Raw genomic sequence first — 22,109 nt, 5'->3', positions numbered from 1 at the left:
CCGCCTGCCCTCTCGGGGTCTGCGCCCCATGCAGTCTCTGGCCTCAGTGTTGTCATCTGTTAGATGGGGTGGCATTCCCTTGGCTGGAGGAGCTGCTGTGGGCTCCTGGGAGGTGGGATGCCCCCCCATGTGAAGGCCTCACCTCTGGGAGCAGGATTGGGGGGTCAGGTGGAGCCCATCCATCCAGAACCACCCTCAGCCTTGAAGGTGGCTGACCTGTCCTTCTGCCCCGGCCACCGGCAGGCCCCAGCACCCGCATCTGCTCCCAGCTTGCTGGCCCCTCCAGGGACCCCCCCAGGGAAGCAGCCCCCAGGTCCTGCCTGGCTGAGTGGCCACGAGTGGGAGCACCCCAAGTCCTCCCTGGACATCTGCTGGCACCGGCTTCCCCGGGAGGGGGCGTGACATAGGAGACTCCTCCCCGGGGCCACTGGCTGTGCAGTCGCGAGTCCTCCCAGAAGCGCCCCTGCTGCCTGGGGAACGCGGGTGCGGGCGGGGCTCCCACCTGTACAGGAGGCGGCCGCGGTCCCGCGCGCTGATCTTCCCCCACAGACCATTCTCAAAGGCGTCCTTTGCAGCGGCCACAGCCTTGTCCACGTCACTGATCTGGGCCAGGGACACCTCGCAGAGGACCTGTGGGGGGCCGCGCCCTGAAGCCCTCCGGGCCCCCCGCCCCCTGGGGCCCTGCGGGAGAAGGCCGGGCTCGCGGGGGGCGGGCGCGGCCGGTGGGAGGGGCTGTGTTTCCGTGTCCCCGGGGCCTTAGCTGCCTGGATCCCCAAACAGGGCGACGGAGGCAGACTGCAGCTAAGCGTCTTTGACCAAGAGCAGAAGCAGACCCACACGCTGAGGGGGTCCCAGTGGGGAGGTTTGTTTCTTAATAAGCCTGCCCGAGCCCCTGGATCCTGAGCCCTGAGGGTGCCCACCTGCCCTGCAGCTCAGGCCTCCACCTAGACGGGCCGGGGGTGGGAGTGGGGCTGAGGCTGGCGTCCGCACGGCCTCCCGCCCGGGGTCCCCAACGGTGGCCTGTAGATGCTGACAGCCCCTGACAGCCTTGCCTGGGGGTCCTTGTCTGGGTCCACAGGGCCCACCTGTTATTCTCTTTAAACCCCCTCAGGACCCACCTTCTGCATCCCAGTGCTCTGTAGGTGTGCGTGTGTAGGAGTGTGTCCATCTCAGAAGGTGTGTGTGTGTGTGTGTGTGTGTGTGTGTGAATTTGACCGCCTCTGCTCTGATGTGATGCCCGATGGCCACAGCCAAGTAGTCTGAGAGCCTGGGATGCTGAGGGCCTTGGTGAGGGGGGCCCTGATTGGGGGGGTGAGGGGGAGGGCATGGGCCTCCCGACGCCGGGGGGGTGTCAGTGGACAGGAGAGGGCCCCAAGGGGTCATGGAGAGTGGTGGGGCCGAGGGCCCCGGGCCTGAACTCACACTGCCGTCAGTTGGGTTGATGGTCTCGTAGGTCTTGCCGCCCTCAGCATCCACAAATGCGCCCCCGATGAACAGCTGATGGGGCATCCGGAGGGTCAGCTTGTTCACGGCTTTTTCCGCCTGGGGGGCAAGGACCTCAGGCTGGAGCTACAGGGGCATCCCTGACAGGCAGGGATCCCCCCCAGAGACATGGGGACTACTTGCCCGGCCAACCCTTCAACACACAAGCAGGGGCCTGGGGTCTCCTCACGGATCCAGCCCTGCTGCCCGGGGCCGTCATGTGGGGCAGAGGTGACGGCTGAGACAGAGACGCAGGGCCAGCCTGCCGCCCGAGCGGCCCCGGCCCCAACCCTTGAGCTCCACACTCAGGAAGTGACAGCGGCGACAAACCGGGGGTGACGTGGCCCCGCCACATCGCTCGCACACGGGGCCGCGGGGTGGCTTCTCCCCTGATGTCCACGACCCAAGGCCAGCCTGGCGTCCACCCGGTCTCCTCTCCTTCCTTCATCAGCCTTGCTCCCAACTCCCAGCCAGACAAACCATCCCAAAGCTCATTCCTGTAGGAGCTGTAGCCTAACAAGACACCCCAAGGGTGGTTTTTGCAGAGTTTCTTTACAAATAGGTCTGCGTTACTTCCTCACACTTCACACCCAAGAGCTGAATATACAGGTTTGTTTTCCTTCCTGGAAGCGAAAGTGCGAAAGTTGCTTAGTCGTGTCCGACTCTTTGTGACCCCACGGACTCCAGGCCAGAACACTGGAGTGGGTGGCCTTTCCCTTCTCCAGAGGGGCTTCCCAACCCAGGGATCAAACCCAGGTCTCGTGCATTGCAGGAGGACTCTTTATACCAGCTGAGCCACCAGGGAAGCCCCTCTTGGGAAACCATTCCTAATTTCTCTCTCTGTCCCACTCGGTCTCTCTGTCTCCTGCGTCAACCAAAGGCCTTTAATGCAGTGATTGGTCGCCCGGGTGATGGAAGAGCCGGAGGCTGAGCCCAGGATAAAGCCGCTGCCAGTGCTGAATCAGGACGAAGGGAGGAGGTGGTGGAATCCGAAAGAGGGGTGAGGGTCAGCAGGAGGGGCAGGACAGGAGCTGGAGGCCACACCAGAAACCCGCAGTGGAGAAGGGGGCGGGAGAGACGCACTGTGGACGTGTCTCCTCGACAGCCCGTTTCCTGCACTGAGTCTTAGACAACAGCGACCTCTGTAGAGTCTGCCCCACCGCCTGGCATCTTCAGGCTGCTCGGAGTTACCAAGGGGAGCTTGGTCACCAAAGGGCAGGCTCTTGGAGTCCTGGGCTTCTGGATGCCCAGGCTTCCCCAGGTGTCCCCGTGGACCTGCAGATGTGGGTGCCTGTGGAGTGTGCAGGCTCACACGGCCCGTGCACCCAGGCCTGCCTGCGGGGCTCCCGGGACTCACATAGTCGATGGCACACTCGGTCTCCTTGTCATCCCCTCGCAGCCTTCTCACTAACAGCTGGATGAAGTCCCCGAAGGTGGTTGCCATGTAGACATCTTCATTTTCCAGTTCCAGGCCGTCACATAGCTCCTTGACCTCCTCCACCAGCCTGGAGGACAGAGCGGGGAGAATGGGAGCCTGGACAAGGCCCAGGGCCCTGCCCTCCTCTCAGCAGAGCTGGCGGCTCTGCTCAGCACCCAGAGCTTGGGTGCTGGTCTAGAATCAGTCTTGAAAGCCCAGTTTGTGGATCCTGAGACTCTGGGTTCAAGTTCCGGCTCCATCAGTACTAACTCGTGATCAGTTGCTTCGGGAGGGCTTGCGGTCGCTTTAAAGCTGCTGCACACTATTTGCTCTTCCTCCTGTGAGGGTGAGGTCTCAGCCCCTGCCCTGCCCTGTGCCTGCGGAGTCCTTCTGGGGAGGCGGCCTCTTCTGTCTGCTTGCTGGGCTGCCGCTCGCAGAGCCGTAAGCAGCCAGCTGCACGTCCAGGCCCAGAGTGGCCGCTCCGGGGCCGTGACCCCACCGGGGATGGCCGCTTCCACCCACCAGCTGTCCCATGCCGGGTTGGCACAGGCCTGCACACCTGCGTCCTTTCTGGGTCTCTGACCCACACAGTGCCCGCTCCTCAGTTTGGGGGTGACTTCCAACTCAGAGACCCCGGGAGCTCCACCCCCGCCCCCCAACCTCACCTGACGACGTCCACAGATGCGGCCCCCGACTTGAAGAAGTCCGTGGACTCATCCACCTCAGGCACGCTGGGGAGGATCCGCTTCCAGGCCCCCTGGAGGGCAGGGCAGTGAGAACGAGCCCCCAGGCCCAGGGCAGGGCAGTGAGAACGAGCCCCCAGGCCCCCTGGAGGGCAGGGCAGTGAGAACGAGCCCCCAGGCCCAGAAGGCAGCCCCCGGTGCAGCCCGGCCCCAGATGGGCCTGTCCCCTCCGGGCTTTGCTGCACCCAGGGCCGGACGGTCCTTGGGTGACCACCTTCCTCCCAGCGCCTGGCTGTAGACCCTCGTGCCGTTGGGTGGTAGGACCCAGCAGAGGAAGGAGGGCCAGGGGACATCCGGGGGACAGAACCACGGTGTGCCTGAGGCCAGGACACACAGACTCCCAGTGTGCACGCCCTGCCCCCAGCAGAACACACACCCAGGGCATGCATGCCCCCACCACAGCAGCCCCGCCAGCTCCTCACCCGCACAGCCTCCGCGGTGCCCAGCTCCTCTTCTGTCAGCTCCAGAGCACTGCTCTCTGCCCTCCCGAAGAAGTGTGCAGCTGGGATCATCTTCCCGTCCTCCAGCTGGATGTTCTTCACCAGCAGCTGCGACGGGAGGGCCATCAGTGTCCCCGGGCCGCCCTGTGGCTGGCACGCACTCACCCCCGTTCTCCCCTAAGTAGGCCTGGACACAGGCAGGGGGTGAGGAGACCAGACGGGTGGGGGTGCGGGCAGCGGTCGGGGGGGACCCATGTCCTCCACCCCAGCACACTCGCAGGCTTGGAAACCCACAATGGCTGTATTTGGAGAAGGAAATGGCAGCCCACTCCAGTATTCCTGCCTGGAGAATCCCATGGACAGAGGATCCTGATGGGCTGCAGTCCATGGGGTCACAGAGAGTTGGACATGACTGAGCGACTCACAACAATGGCTGTATTATTCTATAAAACCGATGCCTGCATGTGAAATGGAAGTCATCCCAGCACTGCCTTGAAGGCCAACGGAGAAAACAGTTAGTCAACCAGCACCCAGCACCCAGCTTGCGGAAACCGTGTGGAGATTGGCCCCGGTCATCAGAGGCTCCCTCTGGGTGGGGGAGCGTGTGCGCTCACGGCAGAGGACGTGTCTGCCAGGTGAGACGCTCTGTGAAGAGCGCCCCCCCGCCCAGAACTGGAGCCGGGCTCCCTGCTCACTGCCCCCACTGCCCCGACTGCTGCCCTCCTGTGTGCTCTGGAGCCCCAGCCCAGCCAAGCCCGGCTGGACGTTCCTGAAAGACCCTCAGCCAAGGGCCACCACGACTGCCGCTTGGCCTCACAGTCCCTCGGGGATGTCAGGGAGATTGCGGCCCAACCCATGTGGCTGGTGCCTTCCTCCGATGGCTGTGCCAGGACCTGCACCCAGGCCCGTCCTCCACCGCTGCTGGCAGCTAAGCTCGGCCCCGGCCAGCAGAGAGGCCTGCCTCTCTGTGACCACCATCCTCCTCCCGGGCTGCCTCCCTCCATAACCTGCACGCACACGCTCCCACCTGGGTCTGCTGCGGGAACCTGGCCGAGACAGATGCCCTCATTCAACTGCAGCACCGCCCACGAAGGGACACCCAGGCGCTGTGACCCGCAGGTGGCCTCGGGCCAGCAGGACAGGCACCCAGAGTGAGCTCGCACCGGTCCAAGCCAAGCTGCTCCCTGCCCTGGCCTGTTCTCACGGCCGCCACCACGCGTTCAGCATCCGCAGAGTCCCCTGGAGCCCCCCAGTGCTCCAAGACCCCTGCCTGCCCTCCTTTTCCGCTGGCCGTGGTACCTTAGGGCCCAGGCCACCTGCCCACCACCTCGTGTGGTGAGTGTCGTGGCGAGTGGCAGGCCTGGAGCCAGTGGGCAGGGCCGGAGCGCAGCTCCGCTGCGGACGCGCATGGGTAACAACAGGGAGTCTGACTGTCTTTGCTTCAGGTTTCTACTTGGTAAAATGGTGAAATGCTAACACGGGTCTCATACAGCTGCGGGGAGAACCGAATTGTTTTAAACAGAACGTGGCTCTCAAGCACACATCAGCATTCAGCTGCATAAATCCTGGGTGTCACCCTGAGCTGCTGTTGCTAAAGTGGGTCAGAGCAGCTTACGTGCCTGGCGGGACTTCTGTTCAAAGAGAAGGAAAGCGTGCATACTCTGTGCACCTGGACTCTGCTGGGCTTAGACAAGGCCTGGGCACAGGGCTCCCTGGACAAGACCCCCCGACTCTGACGCCCCACAGGGCCCCCAGCTCAAGACCCCCAATTATCCCCAGGCACAGGGCACTGTGGATAAGACCCCCGCAACTCTGACGCTCCCCAGGGTCCCCAGCTCAAGACCCCCAATTATCCCCAGGCATAGGGCTCCCTGGACAAGACGCCCCAACTCTGCCGCCCCCCAGGGCCCCCAGCTCAGGCAGGGCACCTGGCCAGTACGAGCCCAGGGCAGGCCTTCCTGGGATGGAAGAGACGCCGACCCAACAGGAGAGGCTCTTCCCTCCTGGATTCTGTGGACCCCTTTCCCTCTTTTCTCCAGAATGGCCTGGAGTCTCCCTGCGGGGCCTGAGCCCACAGTACAGACCAGGAGTCGCAGCAGCACCCTTACCATCCGGCCGTCGTTCCCAAAGAGGACGAGGCCCGCTTTGGTTACCACCCCTGGCCGGTGGGCGCCTGGGATGGGCAGGTCCTCTCCCTCCGGCTCCAGGCCCGCAGTGTTCAGCGTCGAGTTGAAAAACGTCAGCTTCTGTTGGGGACCGGAAACCAGAAGGTGGAGATGAGAGGAGGGGGCAGGGCTGCGGCCCACGAGGCGGTGCTCAGCAGGCGGGTGATGATGGGCTGTGACGGCGCGGGGCCAGGACAGCCCAGGTGTCAGCGCCCAGAGCACAGACAAGACCTGGGCAGGCAGGAGGCCCCAGAAGGGGCCCCTCCCACCTCACATGGGACCGTGACCTCCAACCCCAGGGTCAGACACCTGCAGAAAATGTGCTCAGCCAGCACTGAGGGAGGGCCTGCCTGGAGACGCGCCACGCCCTGGCCGTGGTGCAAAGGGGGCTGGTGGTGGCAAGGCGAGAGACCCTGGACGGTCTGGGAAGCCCGCCCACGAGCAGCGGTTCAGATGGTCAGGGGCTTCGTGGAGGACAGGGCTGTCCTCGAAAGGGCCTGGCTGAAGCCCCCTCACCCCCAGGGCGAAGGCGAGTCAGGGTTGGACTGGGGTCTCTGAGGGCTGCTCAGTTCAGTTCAGTCCCTCAGTCCTGTCCGATTCTTTGCGACCCCACAGACTACAGCACGCCAGACCTCCCTGTCCATCACCAACTCCTGGAGTTTACTCAAATTCATGTCCATCGAGTCAGTGATGCCCTCCAACCATCTCATTCTCTGTCGTCCCCTTCTCCTGCCTTCAATCTTTCCCAGCGTCAGGGTCTTTCCCAGTGAGTCAGTTCTTTGCATCAGGTGGCCAAAAGATTTGAATTTCAGCTTCAGCATCAGTCCTTCCAGTGAATATTCAGGACTGATTGCCTTTAGGATGGACTGGTTGGATCTCCTTGCAGTCCAAGTGACTCTCAAGAGTCTTCTCCAACACCAGAGTTCAAAAGCATCAATTCTTCAGCACTCAGCTTTCTTTATTGTTCAACTCTCACATCCATACGTGATTACTACAAAAACCATAGGTTTGACTAGATAGACCTTCGTTGGCAAAGTAACGTCTCTGCTTTTTAATATGCTGTCTAAACAGAGACCGGCCTTGGAAAGCCCGGAGCAGAGGAGACAGCTCAGTCACACAGCAGAGCTTAATTTAGCTTCTTTTGCAAGACAAGCAAGACCAACTTGACCTCAGGCACCCCTTGCTTGTGTCTCTGGAAATCATAAGCAAAGTTTAAACTGCTTCTCAAAATGGAAATTAAGTGACCTTTAGCCAAATCCCTGTCATTTAAGAAAACTCTTGTGACAGCCAGTCACTGCCTCCTCACCGTGTAGCCTGCTTCATGCCAGCAGACCGTGCGTGGTCTGGGGGCTCCCGGCTCCGGACCATCTTTTGCATGAGTGCTCAGCACACAGGCACTGAGTACCATGTTGGTGATTCACTACCTTCACTTCTGCTGTTTTGGGACTTTTGACCACCGGGGGGTGAGAGTCTGACCCCAGAGTTGCTGCCCGGCCTGGAGGCCTCATGCGTGCAGACCCCACCCCTCCAGGATCCGGGGGGCTGGGGCTAGGGTCTGGCGGTGGCTGGTGACCATATAGCTCACATGTTCCAGCATTTCAGCAGCGGGGGGCCCAGGAGCACGGCCCGTCCTGGCCGCAGGGACACACCTGCCCGCAGGCCTCTGTCCAGGCGCCTGGCACCTTGTCGTTCCCGCGGATCCAGTTGTGAAGGGCCTCTGCCGGCTGGTCCCAGTCGATCTGCAGGGCAGGATGTGTGCTCAGCGGGCCCTCCCTGCGCCCCGGCCTCCCCTCCTCCCCATGGGCCCTCCTGGTGCTGGGTGGAGCCTGGGAAGGGGCTGAGGAGCCCTTCCTCTGAATCCCAGAGCTGGGCCGGCCTTCCCCTGGGGCCCGGCTCTGGGTGTGCAAGGACCCTCGGTCTTTCACGGGCTGTGAAGGGCAGGATGGTTTGTGGGGAGATGACACTCTGTGGTCCTGAGGACCAGGGCCCAACACACAGGGCCACCCCCCAGGTTAGGGCGGCCCCACAGGGCTCACCAGGTCCCTGGAGAGCACCCCGAGCCCTGATCAGAGACCCAGCCCTGCGCCCCCCGGGATCCCCAACCGGGGCAGCCCCCAGGAGCCCAATGCCTTCCTAGGATTCATCTGGCAGATGACCGCCCTCCCGCCAGCCCATCTCCCTGGGGCCCCCGCCCTCCCTAAAGAGGAACCGGGGAGAGTGCAGACACCTGGTCCCCTGGCTCTCACCCTGGCCGTCTCCTTCCTCTGAATCCCCTCGTAGGTGGCGCCATCCTCGGGTTGAGGGAGTCTGGGGGCTTGGCCCTCGGCAATCAGCTTCACAGCCTGAACCTGGGAGGCAGGGGCAGGGGGTGTCTGAGGCATCAGGACCCTCCCCTCAGCCCTGGGCTCACAGTCTGAACTGTGGGATTGCGTAGACCCTCCCAGCACCACACCTGCCTCAGGACAGGCACCACTCGAGCTGCTTTGAGAGCAGGTGGATCTGTGGCTGAAAGCGGGGCCCAGGGCTGGGGGGCGACCCCTGCTGTGCTACGGAGACGCCCCCGTCTGCCCTCTGTCCCACTGCCTCCCCTGTTGGACACGCAGCCCCTTGGGGCCGCACAACAGCTCCAATATCAACCCCTTGGGCCTGCCCTCCACCTCCAGCTCCTCAGAACCTCCTCGGACTTTCCAGTCATGAATTCTTGGGGAAAGAAGGTTTCTTGTCCCCTGGAATCAGGAGGTGTGGACCTTGAGCCACCAGGGACAACTTCTCCTCCTGACCAAGGGCGCCCAACCTGAGGAGGAAGCTAATCAAACAGGAGGCAGAATCAGAGTGAAGAAACAGAACCCCCGACAGGCCCAAGCCTCTGGGCTCAGCCAGGCTTGAAGATGCCCCTGTCTGGAGTCTCCTCTCGGAAGTTCAGTTCAGTTCAGTCGCTCAGTCGTGTCCAACTCTCTGCGACCCCATGAATCGCAGCACGCCAGGCCTCCCTGTCCATCACCATCTCCCGGAGTTCACTCAGATTCACGTCCATCGAGTTGGTGATGCCATCCAGCCATCTCATCCTCGGTCGTCCCCTTCTCCTCCTGCCCCCAGTCCCTCCCAGCATCAGAGTCTTTTCCAATGAGTCAATTCTTCGCATGAGGTGGCCAAAGTACTGGAGTTTCAGCTTTAGCATCATTCCTTCCAAAGAAATCCCAGGGCTGATCTCCTTTAGGATGGACTGGTTGGACCTCCTTGCAGTCCAAGGGACTCTCACGAGTCTTCTCCAACACCACAGTTCAAAAGCATCAATTCTTTGGCTCTCCGCCTTCTTCACAGTCCAACTCTCACATCCATACATGACCACAGGAAAAACCATAGCCTTGACTAGATGGACCTTTGTTGGCAAAGTAATGTCTCTGCTTTTGAACATACTATCTAGGTTGGTCATAACTTTCCTTGCAAGGAGTAAGCGTCTTATAATTTCATGGCTGCAATCACCATCTGCAGTGATTTTGGAGCCCCAAAATAAAGTCTGACATGGTTTCTACTGTTTCCCCATCTATCCAAAATGTGCCTTTTTGCCCAAGGTTTGTTGAGTTGTTCTGACAGCCGTAAGCAAGTCCCTTCTAATAGAATGGTGTTGATGTTCAGTCACTCAGGCGTGTCTGACTCTTTGTGACCCCATGGACTACAGCACACCAGGCCTCCCTGTCCATCACTATCTCCCAGAGTTTTCTCTGATTCATGTCCATTGAGTCAGTGATGCCATCCAATCATCTCATCCTCTGTTGCCCCTTCTCCTTTTGCCTTCAATCTTTCCCAGCATCAGGGTCTTTTCCAATGCGCCGGCTCTTGGCATCAGGTGGCCAAAGTATTGGAGCTTCAGCATCAGTCCTTCCAGTGAATATTCAGGACTGATCTCCTTTAGGGTGGACTGGCTGGATCTCCTTGCAGTCCAAGGGACTCTCAAGAGTCTTCTCCAGCACCACAGTTCAAGAGCATCAATTACATGTTCTAACCCCGCCTCTGTGAAACCCTGAACTGAGAGTCCCTGCCACCTGCAGAACCCTAGCCAGCTCAGGGCAGTAGCCGGCACTGGGGAGCCCTGGGGTGAGTGTGCAACCCTGCCCTTACCATGCCTTTGACGCCTTCCGGGAAGAGGAAGCGGTTGTACAGGGAGCTGACCGTGTCATCCGGGAGGACCTCACACTCCTTCTGGAGCAGAAGGTCCCCGGTGTCCAGACCATCGTCCGCCCAGAAGATGGTAAACCCTCCTTTCTTGTCCCCATGGATGAGGGTCCTAGGGAGGGAAGAGTGACACCTGAGTCCGGAAGGAAGGACCGTGGAAAAGGGGTCCTGGGGCCCCTCCCTGCCTCCCTCAGGGAGGATGAAAGAGGGAAAACGGCGTTGACTGATGCAGCCCGCGTGTACTGGAGTGCTGGGTGCGGCCTGTGTGCCGGGCGTCGGGCGGCAGAAGCCCTGATGCTTCTTCCTTTATCCTCCTGCCGTGTAACAGCCTCACATGCCCCTTCTACAGATGCGGAGACTGAGGCCCAGTGAAGTGAGGGGATGTGCCTGGAGGTCAGGGAGCTGAGTCCCAACCGGTCCGCCTACAAGCCCGCCCTCTCTTCCGGCTCAGATGCCTGCCTCCCTTATGGTGCCTCCGACGGCTCCACCCTGCAGACTCTTGCCCTCTCATCTAGAGCTGTCTGCTCTGGATGTCTCTAGTCCGTCTCTCTCTCTCTCTAGGTGGGCAGGCAGGGGTGGATGGTGTCTGGCAGCGTTGACCCCTCGGGGGCCCCCAGAGCGCAGCCGCGGAGCCTGGGGCGGCCGGCCTGTCTCACCAGTTGATGGCGGAGGCGCCCCGGTGGCGCGGCAGCAGGCTCGGGTGGTAGATGATGGAGCCGTGCCGGGGTGCGCTGATGACCTCCATGGGGATGAACTGGCTGCAGAAGGGCAGCACGTTCAGCTCGGCTCCCAGGGCCTGGTACTGCGCAACCACGTCGGGCAGGGCCCGCCCCTTGGCCCGCCAGCGGGTGAACTTGAACACTGGCACGCCGTCCTGCTCAGCCTGCAGGCCTGCGGGACAGCGGGGGAGAGTCTGCCCCCAGCCTCCGAGCCCCTGCCTGCGGGGTGGGGGCTCCTGCACCCCTCTCCAGGCCTGTCCCTCCCAGCACCCCCACTGCCCAGCCGGGCTCTGCCGGGCAGCATGGAGCCATGGCCCCAGCCAGGGCCAGCCTCTGAGACACCTGTGCCTAGACTGACCCTGCCGGCTGCCAGGACCTCTGAGCGCCTCCGTCTCCCAGACACGCGCGTGGCCCCTGACCTCTTTACCTACAGGCCCCCAGGAGTTTGTCTCCTTGCCCGCCCCCCTCCCCGGCTCCGATGAGCAGTCCGTGCATCTCCAGGTCTGAGGATGCAGCCCCGCTGCGTCTGCCCCCCCCCCCCCCCCCTGCCCCCTGCGGGCACGATGCCCCAGGCTCTCTCCACAGCCTGCACCTGTCAGCTGCTCCCCGACAGGTCTGGGGACAGGTGTGACAGGTGTCACGGCTCCTTCACACACGGCTGCCGTGTGGCCCTGGTGACCCTCGGCCTCTGCCCTGTGTGCAGGGAGGTGGCTCAGCGTGAGTGGTCTAGACCGCGACCTTCTGAGGCCAGGTCGAGGAGCAGCCCCAGGCAGGGGTGACTATCACAGGCTGTGCTGGGGCAGGAGCGGGGCGGTGGTGCCCTGGCCTGCGGTGCTCCATCGTGGGAGCCCCCTCTTCCTTCGGAGCCGGCCCCCATGTTCTGAAGCATTCAGGTCTGAGGAGGATCTGGGGGCCTGAAGGCCCAGCCCTTGAGCTGAGGCCCCAGCTCAGCAGCGATTCTCACACCACGTTCCTTCTGGAGAAGGGGCGCGTCCCTGGGAGCTTGTCGGACATGCAGACTGCCAGGCCCCATCCCATCCTGGGGGCAGAAACTCTGGGGCCGGGCGTGCGGGATAGGGGCCTCTGCTCAATAAGTGCTCCCGCCGGAGACGGGCGCGGGGCTCGCTCACGTCCAAGAACCTGACCACGGTGATTTCCGCCCGGCAGCTCTTTCGGAGCCTGGGTGAGGGGAGAGGGGAGCCTGGGGTGTTCGGACTGTGGGGTCCTGGGTGCAGGCCGGCCTTCACCACCCTTCCCTGCAATCCACTTTGTTCCAGAAAAGTGCGGCGGTCAGTAGGCCCTGAGCAGGACCGAAGGTGGACGTGTGTGATCACTTCAGGCCAAGGAAGCCCACACAAGACCCGCAGGCCCCGCTGACACTGCCGCCCGCCGGGCGCCACTCACCAAGGGGGTCTGCCTTCCCGTCCTTGTCGGGCACAGTGAACACGCCCACCACCTCGTGGCCCTCCTCCCGCAGGCGGCAGTAGACCTCCTGGCCGAACAGGCTCTGTCCGATCACTGCGATCTTCATGGTAGCGGGCTGGGCGGGAGGACCTGGGCAAAAGGGACACAGTGTCCCATGCGGCGCGCTGGCCCAAGGGGGCCGCCTGCCTGCTCCACCCCACCCGCAGGCCCAGCTCTGGGCACCCTGAGTGGCCAGCTACTGCGGGCAGGGGTCCCCCTCGGGGGCGGAAGGGGAGGCCACAGGGCTGAGTGGTATGTGATCGCAGGCCCTACCCGCCTGGCGCCCGGAGCCCCCAGCCCAGCACCCAGCGCTGTGTGCGGTGTCCTCCCGGGCCATCTGAGCCCATCTCTGCAACGGACCAGCCCTGTGACCTCAGTTAGGTCACATCAGCTTCCGTCCCCACATTTGCTGCTGATGAAGCTGCTCCTCAAAGGCTTCCAGCCGCAGGCCGGGCGCTCCCCAAGCGGGAAGCAGCGTGGGGTTGCGGACTTGGGGCCTGTCCACTCCACGGTGCCTTCGGATGAACCCAAGTTCTCAAACTGAACACAGGACCCTGCACCAAAGTCCCCTTTGTGCTGAATGGCTTTGTATTCTGTTCAGGAAATCGTCGCCTCCTCCAAGATCCTGCACACCTTCTCTTCACCTTCCGGTTGTCTGACAGAGGAGCAGAGGCAGTCTCCTCTACAGATGTTGCTGGAACTGCTAGACACCCACACGTGAAAGACGAGCCAGACACACGTCAACAGTCTTCACAAAAAGTAACTGAAAACGCACCAGAGATTTGAACATAAAATGCAGACGTAAGAAACTTCTAGGGGACAACAGATAAGAGCACCCAGTATGTGGTGCTTTTCAGATTCAACAACAAAGGCATGATTTAAAAAGAGAAAAATAAGCTGGACGTCATCAAGATTAAAAACTGCACGAGACGCTTCAGGTGAGTGAGAACGGCTTGTGTATGGGAGGTACTTGTGTGTGTGTGTGTGTGTGTGTGTGTGTGTGTGCGCGCTGCGTGTGGTATATGTATTTGCCTACATGTGTTTGGCAGAGTAAAGCCTAGAAGGACTCGCACAGAAATATCAAGAGTTACGAGGCAGGGTTTGGGGGTTTGGAAGTCTTTTGATAGCCATAATTATCTTTTTCTTACCAGAATGCTGTTTTTAAAAATATTGGGTGTATATTACTTGTGGAAAATTAAGAGGACCAAGAAGGTCCCTCTGGAAGCAGGAGGCAGGGTCAGGAAAGCCACTGTGGAGCTGGTGGGCAGGAGCCCCCGGTGGGGACAGCCCATCTTGAGCTTTGGTGCAGGGAAGGTCAGGTCGGGGGGCGGCAAGTGGAGGTGGGAGGAGACCCACAGCCCCTGGGGCGCCTCCTACCCAGGTGGCACCTCAGTTCCCCCCTCCCGCAGGGCTCAGGAACAGTGTGAGGCTGCATCTGCAGCAGGGGGACCCTCGGGCTCTCCGGGCCCCCTGCCCAGCGGCCAGGCCCTGCTCAGGGCCCCTGTTCCGAGCTGCGGTCAAAAGGCCCTTGAGCTGGGCAATCAGCCTCAGGCGTCGGTCCCCAGCTGCCCTTTGTTGGCCCAGCGCCATCTCCGTGCCTGCAGTCATTCCAGCTGGTCACCTGGTGGTCCACACACTCGTGACCCCCTCAGCCTGCGGGGCCATGCTCCATCTGCGACCCTTCCAACGGTCCTGGGCCAGGGGATGGGCCACTGCGTAGCTGCCCTGGGTTCAAGATTTCCTTGTCTCCTAAAGGGACAGGGGTGTCTCCCAACGCCATCGGGAAGGTTCATGGAGGGGAGATTTGCAGAGGGTCCACGGCCAGTGGCCAGCGGTGGGCAGAGGCCCCAGATTTTCAGAATCAGCCTCAGCCGCTGAGGGCTATTATTATAACACCTCTCAATTTTAGCCCAAGAAACTAAGATTCAGGGCTTAAGAAAGTTGCCCGATTTCTGGAAAATTGAGGGTGCAGGAGAATTGGGGTACCTGGTGGGGGTGCCTGCCTCCCCGAGGCAGGTGGCAGGTGAGGGGTCCTGACAGACCTGGGGAGGGCGTGGGCTGTGAGCAGCTGGAGTAATGCAACACCCAGACCAGGAAGAGGGCTGCCCTCACCCAGCTAGGGTCTGGAGTCCCGTCTCCTCCCCGAGGGGAAGGACCGGGGCAGGTGGACTGGAGCTGTCCAATCCCGAGAGGTCCTCGCGCCCGGCCCCCCAGCTCTGGCCAATCAGGGAGGACCACCCCCAGTCCCGAGAATGGGGTGAGAGCCTTAGGAGGCTGCAGGACCCTCTGGTCACCTCCCCCCTCCAGCCTCTGTTTTCTCTTCTGGAAGCGGGACTGATGATGCCCACCTTCCACGGTGCGGCTTCGGGAAGCGTCTTCTCCCCTCACCCTTCCTCCTGTGCAATCCCCCAGCGCCAGGCCCCTCAAAGGCGTCCTGCGGCCAAAGGACCCCCAGCCAGGCCAGGAGCCTCCGCAGCCCCCAGCGGAATCCCACCTCGCTCCCCGCTGTGGCCTGGAGCCCCAGAGCGAGAGCCGGGGCAGCCTCCCTGCCTCCCTCCAGGGGACTCACCCGGAGGAGTGGAGGAGCGCAGGCCTGACTGTCCAGAGGAACCTCTGAGTCCAGGTCTGGGCAGGGGACGGCGCTGGCGCTGACCCGGCCTGGGCGGTGGGGAGAGGTGGGGCTGGTCCCCGCCAGTCCCGGAGCCCGGGCCAAGGCCAGAACCCCAGAGGGGAGGGGCGCGGGGCTGGCGGGAAGTCACGGGGCGGGGGTGGGGTGGGGGGAGGGAGGACCCTTCCAGGAGTCACGGGCTCTGAAAAGGGCCTGCAGCGTTTCTCCACAGGGCTGATTTGATCCGAGGACAGTGGCCCCCAGAGGCTGTAACTTCACTCACTGGCTGGGGAACTTCCCACGGTGCTCTCATGGGGAGACTCACTGTGCCTTGGGAGGCCTGTACGTCAAGGTCACATCCTAAGGGAAGCTTTCCCCAACTACACACCCACTAAGACAAGCCCCTCACCATGTGAGCACAGAGAGCTCCAGGGCGCTTCTGCACCCTCTCAGCCACAGGTTTATCACGGGCTCAGAGACTATCTGACCGACCATCTCCCCGGCTGCAGTCTGCAGGAATCCCCCGCACCCAGCGCCTGGTGCTTCGTATTCTTGTTTGGTTGCCAAGTCCTGGCTGACTCTTGGCGACCCCATGGAATGCAGTCCACCACGCTCCTCTGTCTGTGGGATTTTAAGGGCAAGGATACTGAGTCTCCTGCATTGGCAGGCAGATTCTTTACCACTGAGCCACCTGGGGAGACCCTTGTGTTTAACAGGTGCTCAATACACTTTGTGGAATCCACGAGGACCCTCGAGGAGGGCTCCTGCAGCCCCAGCCCCCCTCCCTTCCCAAATCCATAGCACAGTCAGTTCAGTCGTGTCTGACTCTTTGCGACCCCATGGACTGCAGCACACCAGGCTCCTTTGTTCTCCACTATCTCCTGGAGCTTGCTCAAATTCAGGTCCATTGAGTCGGTGACGCCATCCAGCCATCTCTTCCTCTGTTGCCCCTTCTCCTCCCACCTTGAATCTTTCCCAGCATCAGGGTCTTTGCCGATGAGTCAGCTCTTCACATCAGGTGGCCAAAGTTTTGGAGCTTCAGCTTCAGCATCAGTCCTTCCAGTGAATATTCAAGGTTGATTTCCTTTAGGATGGACTGGTTTGATCTCCTTGCAGTCCAGGGGACTCTCAAGAGTTTTCTCCAGCACCACAGTTTGAACGCATCAATTCTTTGGCGCGCAGCCTTCTTAAGGCTTCCCTGTTGGTTCAGACAGAGAAGAATCCAGTTGCAATGCAGGAGACCTGGGTCCAATCCCTGCGCTGGGAAGACCCCCTGGAAAAGGGGGTGCTACCTGCTCCAGTGCTCTGGCCTGGAGGACCCCATGGACAGAGGAGCCTGGTGGGCTACAGTCCACGGGGTCGCAAAGAATCAGACACACTAAGCCGCTTTCAGTTTCAGCCTTCTTTATGATCCAGCTCTCACATCCATACATGACTATTGGAAAAACCATAGCTTTGACTAGACGGACCTTTGTCAGCAAAGTAATGTCTGCTTCTATAACACTGTCTAGGTCTGTCATAGCTTTCCTTCCAAAGAGCAAGCAACGTTTAATTTCAGGCCCGTAGTCACTGTCTGCAATGATTTTGGAGCTCAAGAAAATAAAATCGGTTGTCACTTCCACTTTTTTCCCATCTGTTTGCCATGAAGTGATGGGACCAGATGCCATGATCTTAGCTTTTTTTTTTAATGTTAGCACAGATCACACCATAATGCACTTTTCCACAGGCTTGTCTCTTTTCACAACAGGAAGACCCCTGAGGTGGAGACAGGGTCTCAGTCAGCTGTGTACCCCAAAACCCTAAGCAGGGCTTGCATCCAAGAGGGGTGAGCGTAGATGCACGATGCTCAGCCTGCGGTGGCCAGGGGCGGGAGCTGGTGGTCAGGGGTGCGGATAGTACAGTGAGGGCCATCTCGGCTTCGTCGTGGGTGAGGGGCAGTCTGGGGGCAGCTTAGGGGGAGAGTCTGGTTCAGGTCAGGTGGACGGGTGGCCCGATGGAGGCTCTTTCCGTTGTGTAAGGGTGACTCAGCGGTCCTCTAGGGATCCAGGAGCCAGTGCTGTGCGTGTGTTGGGAGGAAACATTAACTCGGCGGGTGTGTGGCCTCGGACGGCGGCCGCGTGACCCGTTTCCTTTCCAGCTCCGGCCGCTGCTCCCCCTGGCCGGGCCCTAAGGTCTCCTGCTCAGGGGCGTGCTGCGGCTCCCCTCTGCCTTCCGCTCTCCCCGCCCTGCTTCTACCTACCTGGTGAGCTCCTCACAGCGGCACCAGATGCCAGCCCGCGGCGGGAACCGACAATTCAGGAGGGCTTCCTGCAGTATCCCTTGGGATGGGCAGCGTGTGATTTTACATGTTGCCGTATTCAGGCTGGGGACACAAGGCCGCAGGCTGGGCAGCTTACAACAACTCCACTCATTGCCGGGGGCCTGGAGGTCTGCGGTCAGGGTGCCAGCCTGGTCCCGTGAGGGCCCTTTTCTGTGTCCTCACATGGCAGAGGCAGCGAGGGGGCTCTGGGGTCCTTATATGAGGGTGCCGATCCCACTCTGAGGGCTCCACCCTATGACCAGGTCACCTCCTGAAGGCCCCCTGCTTATACCATCACCTTTGTGGTTAGGAGTCAACATATGAACTGGGGGAGGCGGGGCACAGCCCTTCAACCAGAGCACAGAGAGGTGACGTCGGAGGGAGCCTTCATGCAGCTCCAGGCTTGAACCAGGATCCACCCAGCGACCTGGAAATGCAATCAGGTGTTTCTGGAGAGTGGGCCGAGGCCCGCAGAATGCACAGCTGTTCTCCTGCGAAGGCCTCACACGGGGGCCTCTTGATTCCTCTGGAGAGTCAGATTCCGGGTCTGGGACAGGGCCCGGCCAGCAGGTGCAGCCCCCACCCCAGGGCTCATCACAGGGAACAAATGAGAACTTGGGCAGCTTGAGGGGTGGGGCGCAGCCTCCCTCCTGGAGGTGCTGTCCTTCCAGGGAGGGGGCCAGAAACCAACAGCTGGGGGCTGCCGTGATGAGGGGGTGAAGGTCAGGAGAGGGGCCTGGGGCCCTTGGGGCCCCAGGGGGGACAAGGACTGGCAGGACCAGAAGCAGAGCAAGGCTCCAGATGGAGAGAGGAGTGCGGGGGGCGGGGGGGGTGTGTGGGGGGTGTGGGTGGTGGGGGTGGGGGGGTGGGCAGGGCATGTGTGGGGGATAAATGGGGACACTGTGGGTGGGGCCTGTGGGGGCGCATGGGCGGGCACAGAGGTGAGGCGGTCTCTAGGAAGCGTGAAGAAGCGTGACTCGCCCCTGGTGGCTGGCTGATCCCTTAGAAGCTGCACACAAGGGGAGTCTGCTTCCCCCTGAGGTCCAGTGGTGGCTGGAAGAGCCATTTCATAGGCATTTGGGCAACTGACATAGGGTGGCTAACTGTTTATTTTGCAAAGTAAGGACATCTGAAAAATAATCAATTTCCCAGAATACTATTCAGGTTTAAAAAGGAAGGGAGCCCCAACATCCCACAACAGGGAGGAACCTTGAAGACACTACGCTCAGTGCAGCAGGCCAGTCATGGAAGGACAGCAGGGCGTGGTTTCGCTTACGCGAGGCCCCGGGAGCAGATCCACAGTGACAGAAAGCTGGGCGGCGGGGGCCAGGGCTGGCGGAGCCGAGCGCGAGCTGGTGCTTAATGGGGACAAAGTGACTGTTTTACAAAGTGAAGCGGTAACTGGGTCGGATGGTGGTCGTGACTGCGCAACAATGTGAATGCGCTTAATGCCGCTGATCTGGAGGCTTAAACGTGGTTAAGATGGTAATTTCCGTGTTATTTGACCAGGATTAATTTTTTTCAAAGGGCTTCCCTGGTGGCTCAGACAGTACAGAGTCTGCCTGCAATGAAGGAGACCCGGATTCCACCCCTGGGTCTGGAAGATCCCCTGGAGAAGGGAATGGCTGCCCACTCCATATCCTTGCCTGGAGGATCCGGCCACTCTCCTCACATGCTCCATTTCCCTCCAGCACTCTGCGGGTTGGGTGACGTATGTCAGGGCCAAGAGGCCGGTGGACGCTGTCCTTCCAGGTCTGACTCCAGAGCAGCGAGGGAAGGAGGAGGGTGGGGAGCCCAGCAGGGGAACGAGTCTGGGCCAGTCAGGAGAGAGCCCCGTGGGCGCAGTGGAGGAAGCCGGATGGGCAGCCACAGGTACGCGGACACCAGGGGAGCTGAGAGTGTAGAGGGACATGGCGAGGCCCCGGAGGGCAGCAGGCAAGGAGACACCACCCGCAGGCCAGGTGGACCGGGGGGGCCCAGGTCACCGCGGGCAGGCCAGTGCTCGGGCTTCCTCCTGTCCCGACCGTTGGTCTCAGCCACACGTGTGTGCATGCTCAGTCGCTCAGTGGGGCCCAACTCTGAGACCCCATGGACTGTAGGCTCTGCTGGTCAGTCAGCGGCTGCCTGGGAGGGGGCGCATTGGCTGGAAGGGCACTGGGAGGCTTTTCCAGAATGACAGAAACATCCTAAGCTCTCTGGAGTGGCAGCTACACAGGTTGTGCAATTGTCAAGCCCCATGAAACTGGGCGCAGAAGATCTGTATAGAAGTCACACAAAGGCTACAGGTTCACCATGGAAGTAATACGTGCTCAGCACAAACTGCGAAACAATCTGGAGATGGATAAAGGAAGAGTTAAAAATCCTCCCCACCAGAGCTCCTCTGGCCCTCCTTGACTCTGACCCTGACCTCCCCAGACCTTGAGCCACAGGAGTCCCCAGGTCTGGTCCCACTTCCTGGAGTCCAGGGTAAACCTCAGCGTTGCCTGCCCCTCCCCCTTCCAGCAGGACGCGTGTGCGCAGCGCCCCGACACTAGATCTCCCGTGCGGTAGGACACGCCCCTGAGGTGCAGCTTTTGTTTCTGCAAAACACTGTGGATACACCCAGGGCCGGAGGTGTTTCTCCGACCCCTGCCCAGAGAACCAGGACAGTGGGCACCTGTCAGGACGAACTGCAGAGCCGATCATGGGCCAGCAGGGGGCGCAGAGGAGCAGGCTTCGCAAGTGCACACGCTTATCCTTTGGATTCTGAACTTTGTAAACCTATAATCTCCTCCGAACCCTTAATTAAAGGGGGAGAGGGCACACGGAACACCGGGGCTCCGCCGTGCGCCACCCACCCCACCCCGGCGCTCCTCCCCCAGCCCGGAAAACCCAGCCTGGAGTCACACTTGGGGCTGAGACTCACGCAGGACTTGGCCCAGCTGCTCCGTGCTCATCTGAATGCAGGAGAGTTCTGCTGCCCCGGCCGGTCCTCCGCGGCCGCCCTTCCAGAGGGGCCGAGGACAGCCTGCTTCTCCTGCTGAAAAAACAATGGGGCCGGAAACGTGGGGCGGCTGGGGGAGGGGCCCAGCCGGCGCCCCCCAAAACCGCCTGCCACAGTCTGCCCCCGGAGCCCAGGGCCGCTCCAAGGGCTGCCTGCTCTGGGCCTGAGGGACTGGGGGCTGCCCACTCCTCCGGCCACTGCGACGACCCCTCAGGCACACCGGAGCCCCCGCTCCCGCCCCCTGCTCCCGCCATCCTGTCTGCCTGCTCACGATGTGGCCGAGGTTCCGGGCCTGCAGCCAGTCATTTTGCCCGGATTTCAAAAGGGCTGCCTCCCAGGACGCGCGCCTTCCTGCCTGGGAGCTCCGGAGTCAGCCACAGGGGAGAGGCCTTTGTGGGTCCTGGAAAGATTCCATCCCGGGGCCCGCAGTGGCTGGGACGCTCGGGTCTGTGAGGCGCCGCCTCCCGCCCTGATGAGCTCTGCAGGCCAGGCCACTCCCGCCCTCCCTTTTTTGCACAAGCGCCAGCACGGGTGGACCTCACAGGCGTGGCCAGTCTCTGGTGGTACTAGTGTTAAAGAACCCGCCTGTCAGTGCAGCAGACTCAAGAGATGCCGGTTTGATTCCTGGGTCCAGAAGATCCCCTGGAGAAGGAAATGGCAACCCACTTCAGTGTTCTTGCCTAGGGAATCTCACGGACAGAGGAGCCTGGTGGGCTACAGTCCAGGGGGTTGCAAAGAGTCGGACACTCACACACAGGCATCGTCTTGAATTCTCACTCATACGATAACAGCTGTGGAGTCCATTAAATAAAATACAAAACCAAGCAGAACTGATCTACACAGCGGGGACTGGAGTGGATGTGTGGGTCAGCTCCCTTGGCGCAGGCACCTGGGTGGGGGGAGTGTGTCTGGGTCTGGGTGCCCTCACACCAATGTGCCTCACATACCTGCCCACATACGTGTAAAACTTCATCACTTTGTCACATGGGATTTGTGCACTCTGCCAACCACAGTCACTCCTGCCCTCTTGTCCTTAAGCAGAAGCCAGTGACCAGCTCTGGTCCGTGAACAGAAACAATGCCCAGTCCCCTTGCTGGCCAGCAATGAGACATCACTAATACTCTGCCTCCGGGAGCTGCAGCTTCCTCACTTGTGCCGTGGGCATGGTGGTGCTACAAGGTCAGATGACTATCAAGAATATCAAATAAGGACTTCCCTGCTGGCACAGTGGATAAGAATCTGTCTGCCAGTGCAGGGACCTTGGTTTGATGTCTGGTCTGGGAAGATCCCTCGTGCCGTGGGGCAGCTAAGCCTGTGCACCACAACTATTGCACCCCACCTCTAGAGCCCGTGCTTCACGGCAAGAGAGTAGCCTGCACTCGCCACAACTAGAGAAAGCCTGTGCACAGAAGTGAAGACCCAGCACAACCAAGAAATAAAATATTTTTTAAAAAGAATATCAAATAAGGTAATGTGTATGTAGTACATTTTTTAAAAAAAGCTCTAGAAAGACCTCAAAATGTGTCCCCAAACCTCCAAAATGGTCTTGAGGTTTCCAAATGGTGTGGGTTCTTTCTCCTCATTTTCTGGAAAAGTGAGTGTGAGGCACAGCTCCA

At 60.9% G+C, this 22,109-nt stretch overlaps 1 protein-coding gene and 2 long non-coding RNA genes across 4 annotated transcripts in view; all 3 read right to left on the bottom strand.

The window, feature by feature from the left end:
- ALDH1L1 (aldehyde dehydrogenase 1 family member L1) overlaps positions 1–15,294 on the bottom strand; it is a 23,560-nt gene extending 8,266 nt beyond the window's left edge. The window contains exons 1-12 of the mRNA XM_040246620.1: positions 15,173–15,294; positions 12,544–12,693; positions 11,077–11,311; positions 10,367–10,532; positions 8,494–8,595; positions 7,897–7,986; positions 6,191–6,328; positions 4,065–4,190; positions 3,565–3,656; positions 2,840–2,987; positions 1,423–1,542; positions 503–630 (exon numbers count right to left, since the gene is read on the bottom strand). Coding sequence (XP_040102554.1) covers positions 503–630; positions 1,423–1,542; positions 2,840–2,987; positions 3,565–3,656; positions 4,065–4,190; positions 6,191–6,328; positions 7,897–7,986; positions 8,494–8,595; positions 10,367–10,532; positions 11,077–11,311; positions 12,544–12,670 — 1,472 coding nt within the window. The 5' untranslated portion in view covers positions 12,671–12,693; positions 15,173–15,294. The remainder of the gene's footprint in view (positions 1–502; positions 631–1,422; positions 1,543–2,839; positions 2,988–3,564; positions 3,657–4,064; positions 4,191–6,190; positions 6,329–7,896; positions 7,987–8,493; positions 8,596–10,366; positions 10,533–11,076; positions 11,312–12,543; positions 12,694–15,172) is intronic.
- A 1,593-nt stretch (positions 15,295–16,887) lies between these two features.
- On the bottom strand, positions 16,888–18,283 carry LOC120868038. The gene is made up of 2 exons (XR_005722129.1): positions 17,451–18,283; positions 16,888–17,267 (listed from the first exon to the last, which is right to left on the bottom strand). It is a non-coding gene; the product is annotated as an uncharacterized LOC120868038 (long non-coding RNA).
- Positions 18,284–18,603: 320 nt separating this feature from the next.
- On the bottom strand, positions 18,604–21,004 carry LOC120868037. Of its 2 annotated transcripts, none has more exons than XR_005722127.1 (4): positions 20,765–21,004; positions 20,167–20,529; positions 19,928–20,089; positions 18,604–19,841 (listed from the first exon to the last, which is right to left on the bottom strand). It is a non-coding gene; the product is annotated as an uncharacterized LOC120868037 (long non-coding RNA). The 2 variants fall into 2 exon arrangements; XR_005722128.1 differs by having other exon boundaries at positions 20,167–20,526; positions 20,765–20,978.
- Positions 21,005–22,109: the final 1,105 nt, after the last annotated feature.

The sequence above is a fragment of the Oryx dammah genome, unplaced genomic scaffold, assembly GCF_014754425.2.
Source record: "Oryx dammah isolate SB20612 unplaced genomic scaffold, SCBI_Odam_1.1 HiC_scaffold_9, whole genome shotgun sequence".
In the NCBI taxonomy this organism is placed as follows: Eukaryota; Metazoa; Chordata; class Mammalia; order Artiodactyla; family Bovidae; genus Oryx; species Oryx dammah.
The sequence above is the reverse complement of the archived record's forward strand: the minus strand, read 5'-3'. Positions and strand labels throughout refer to the sequence as shown.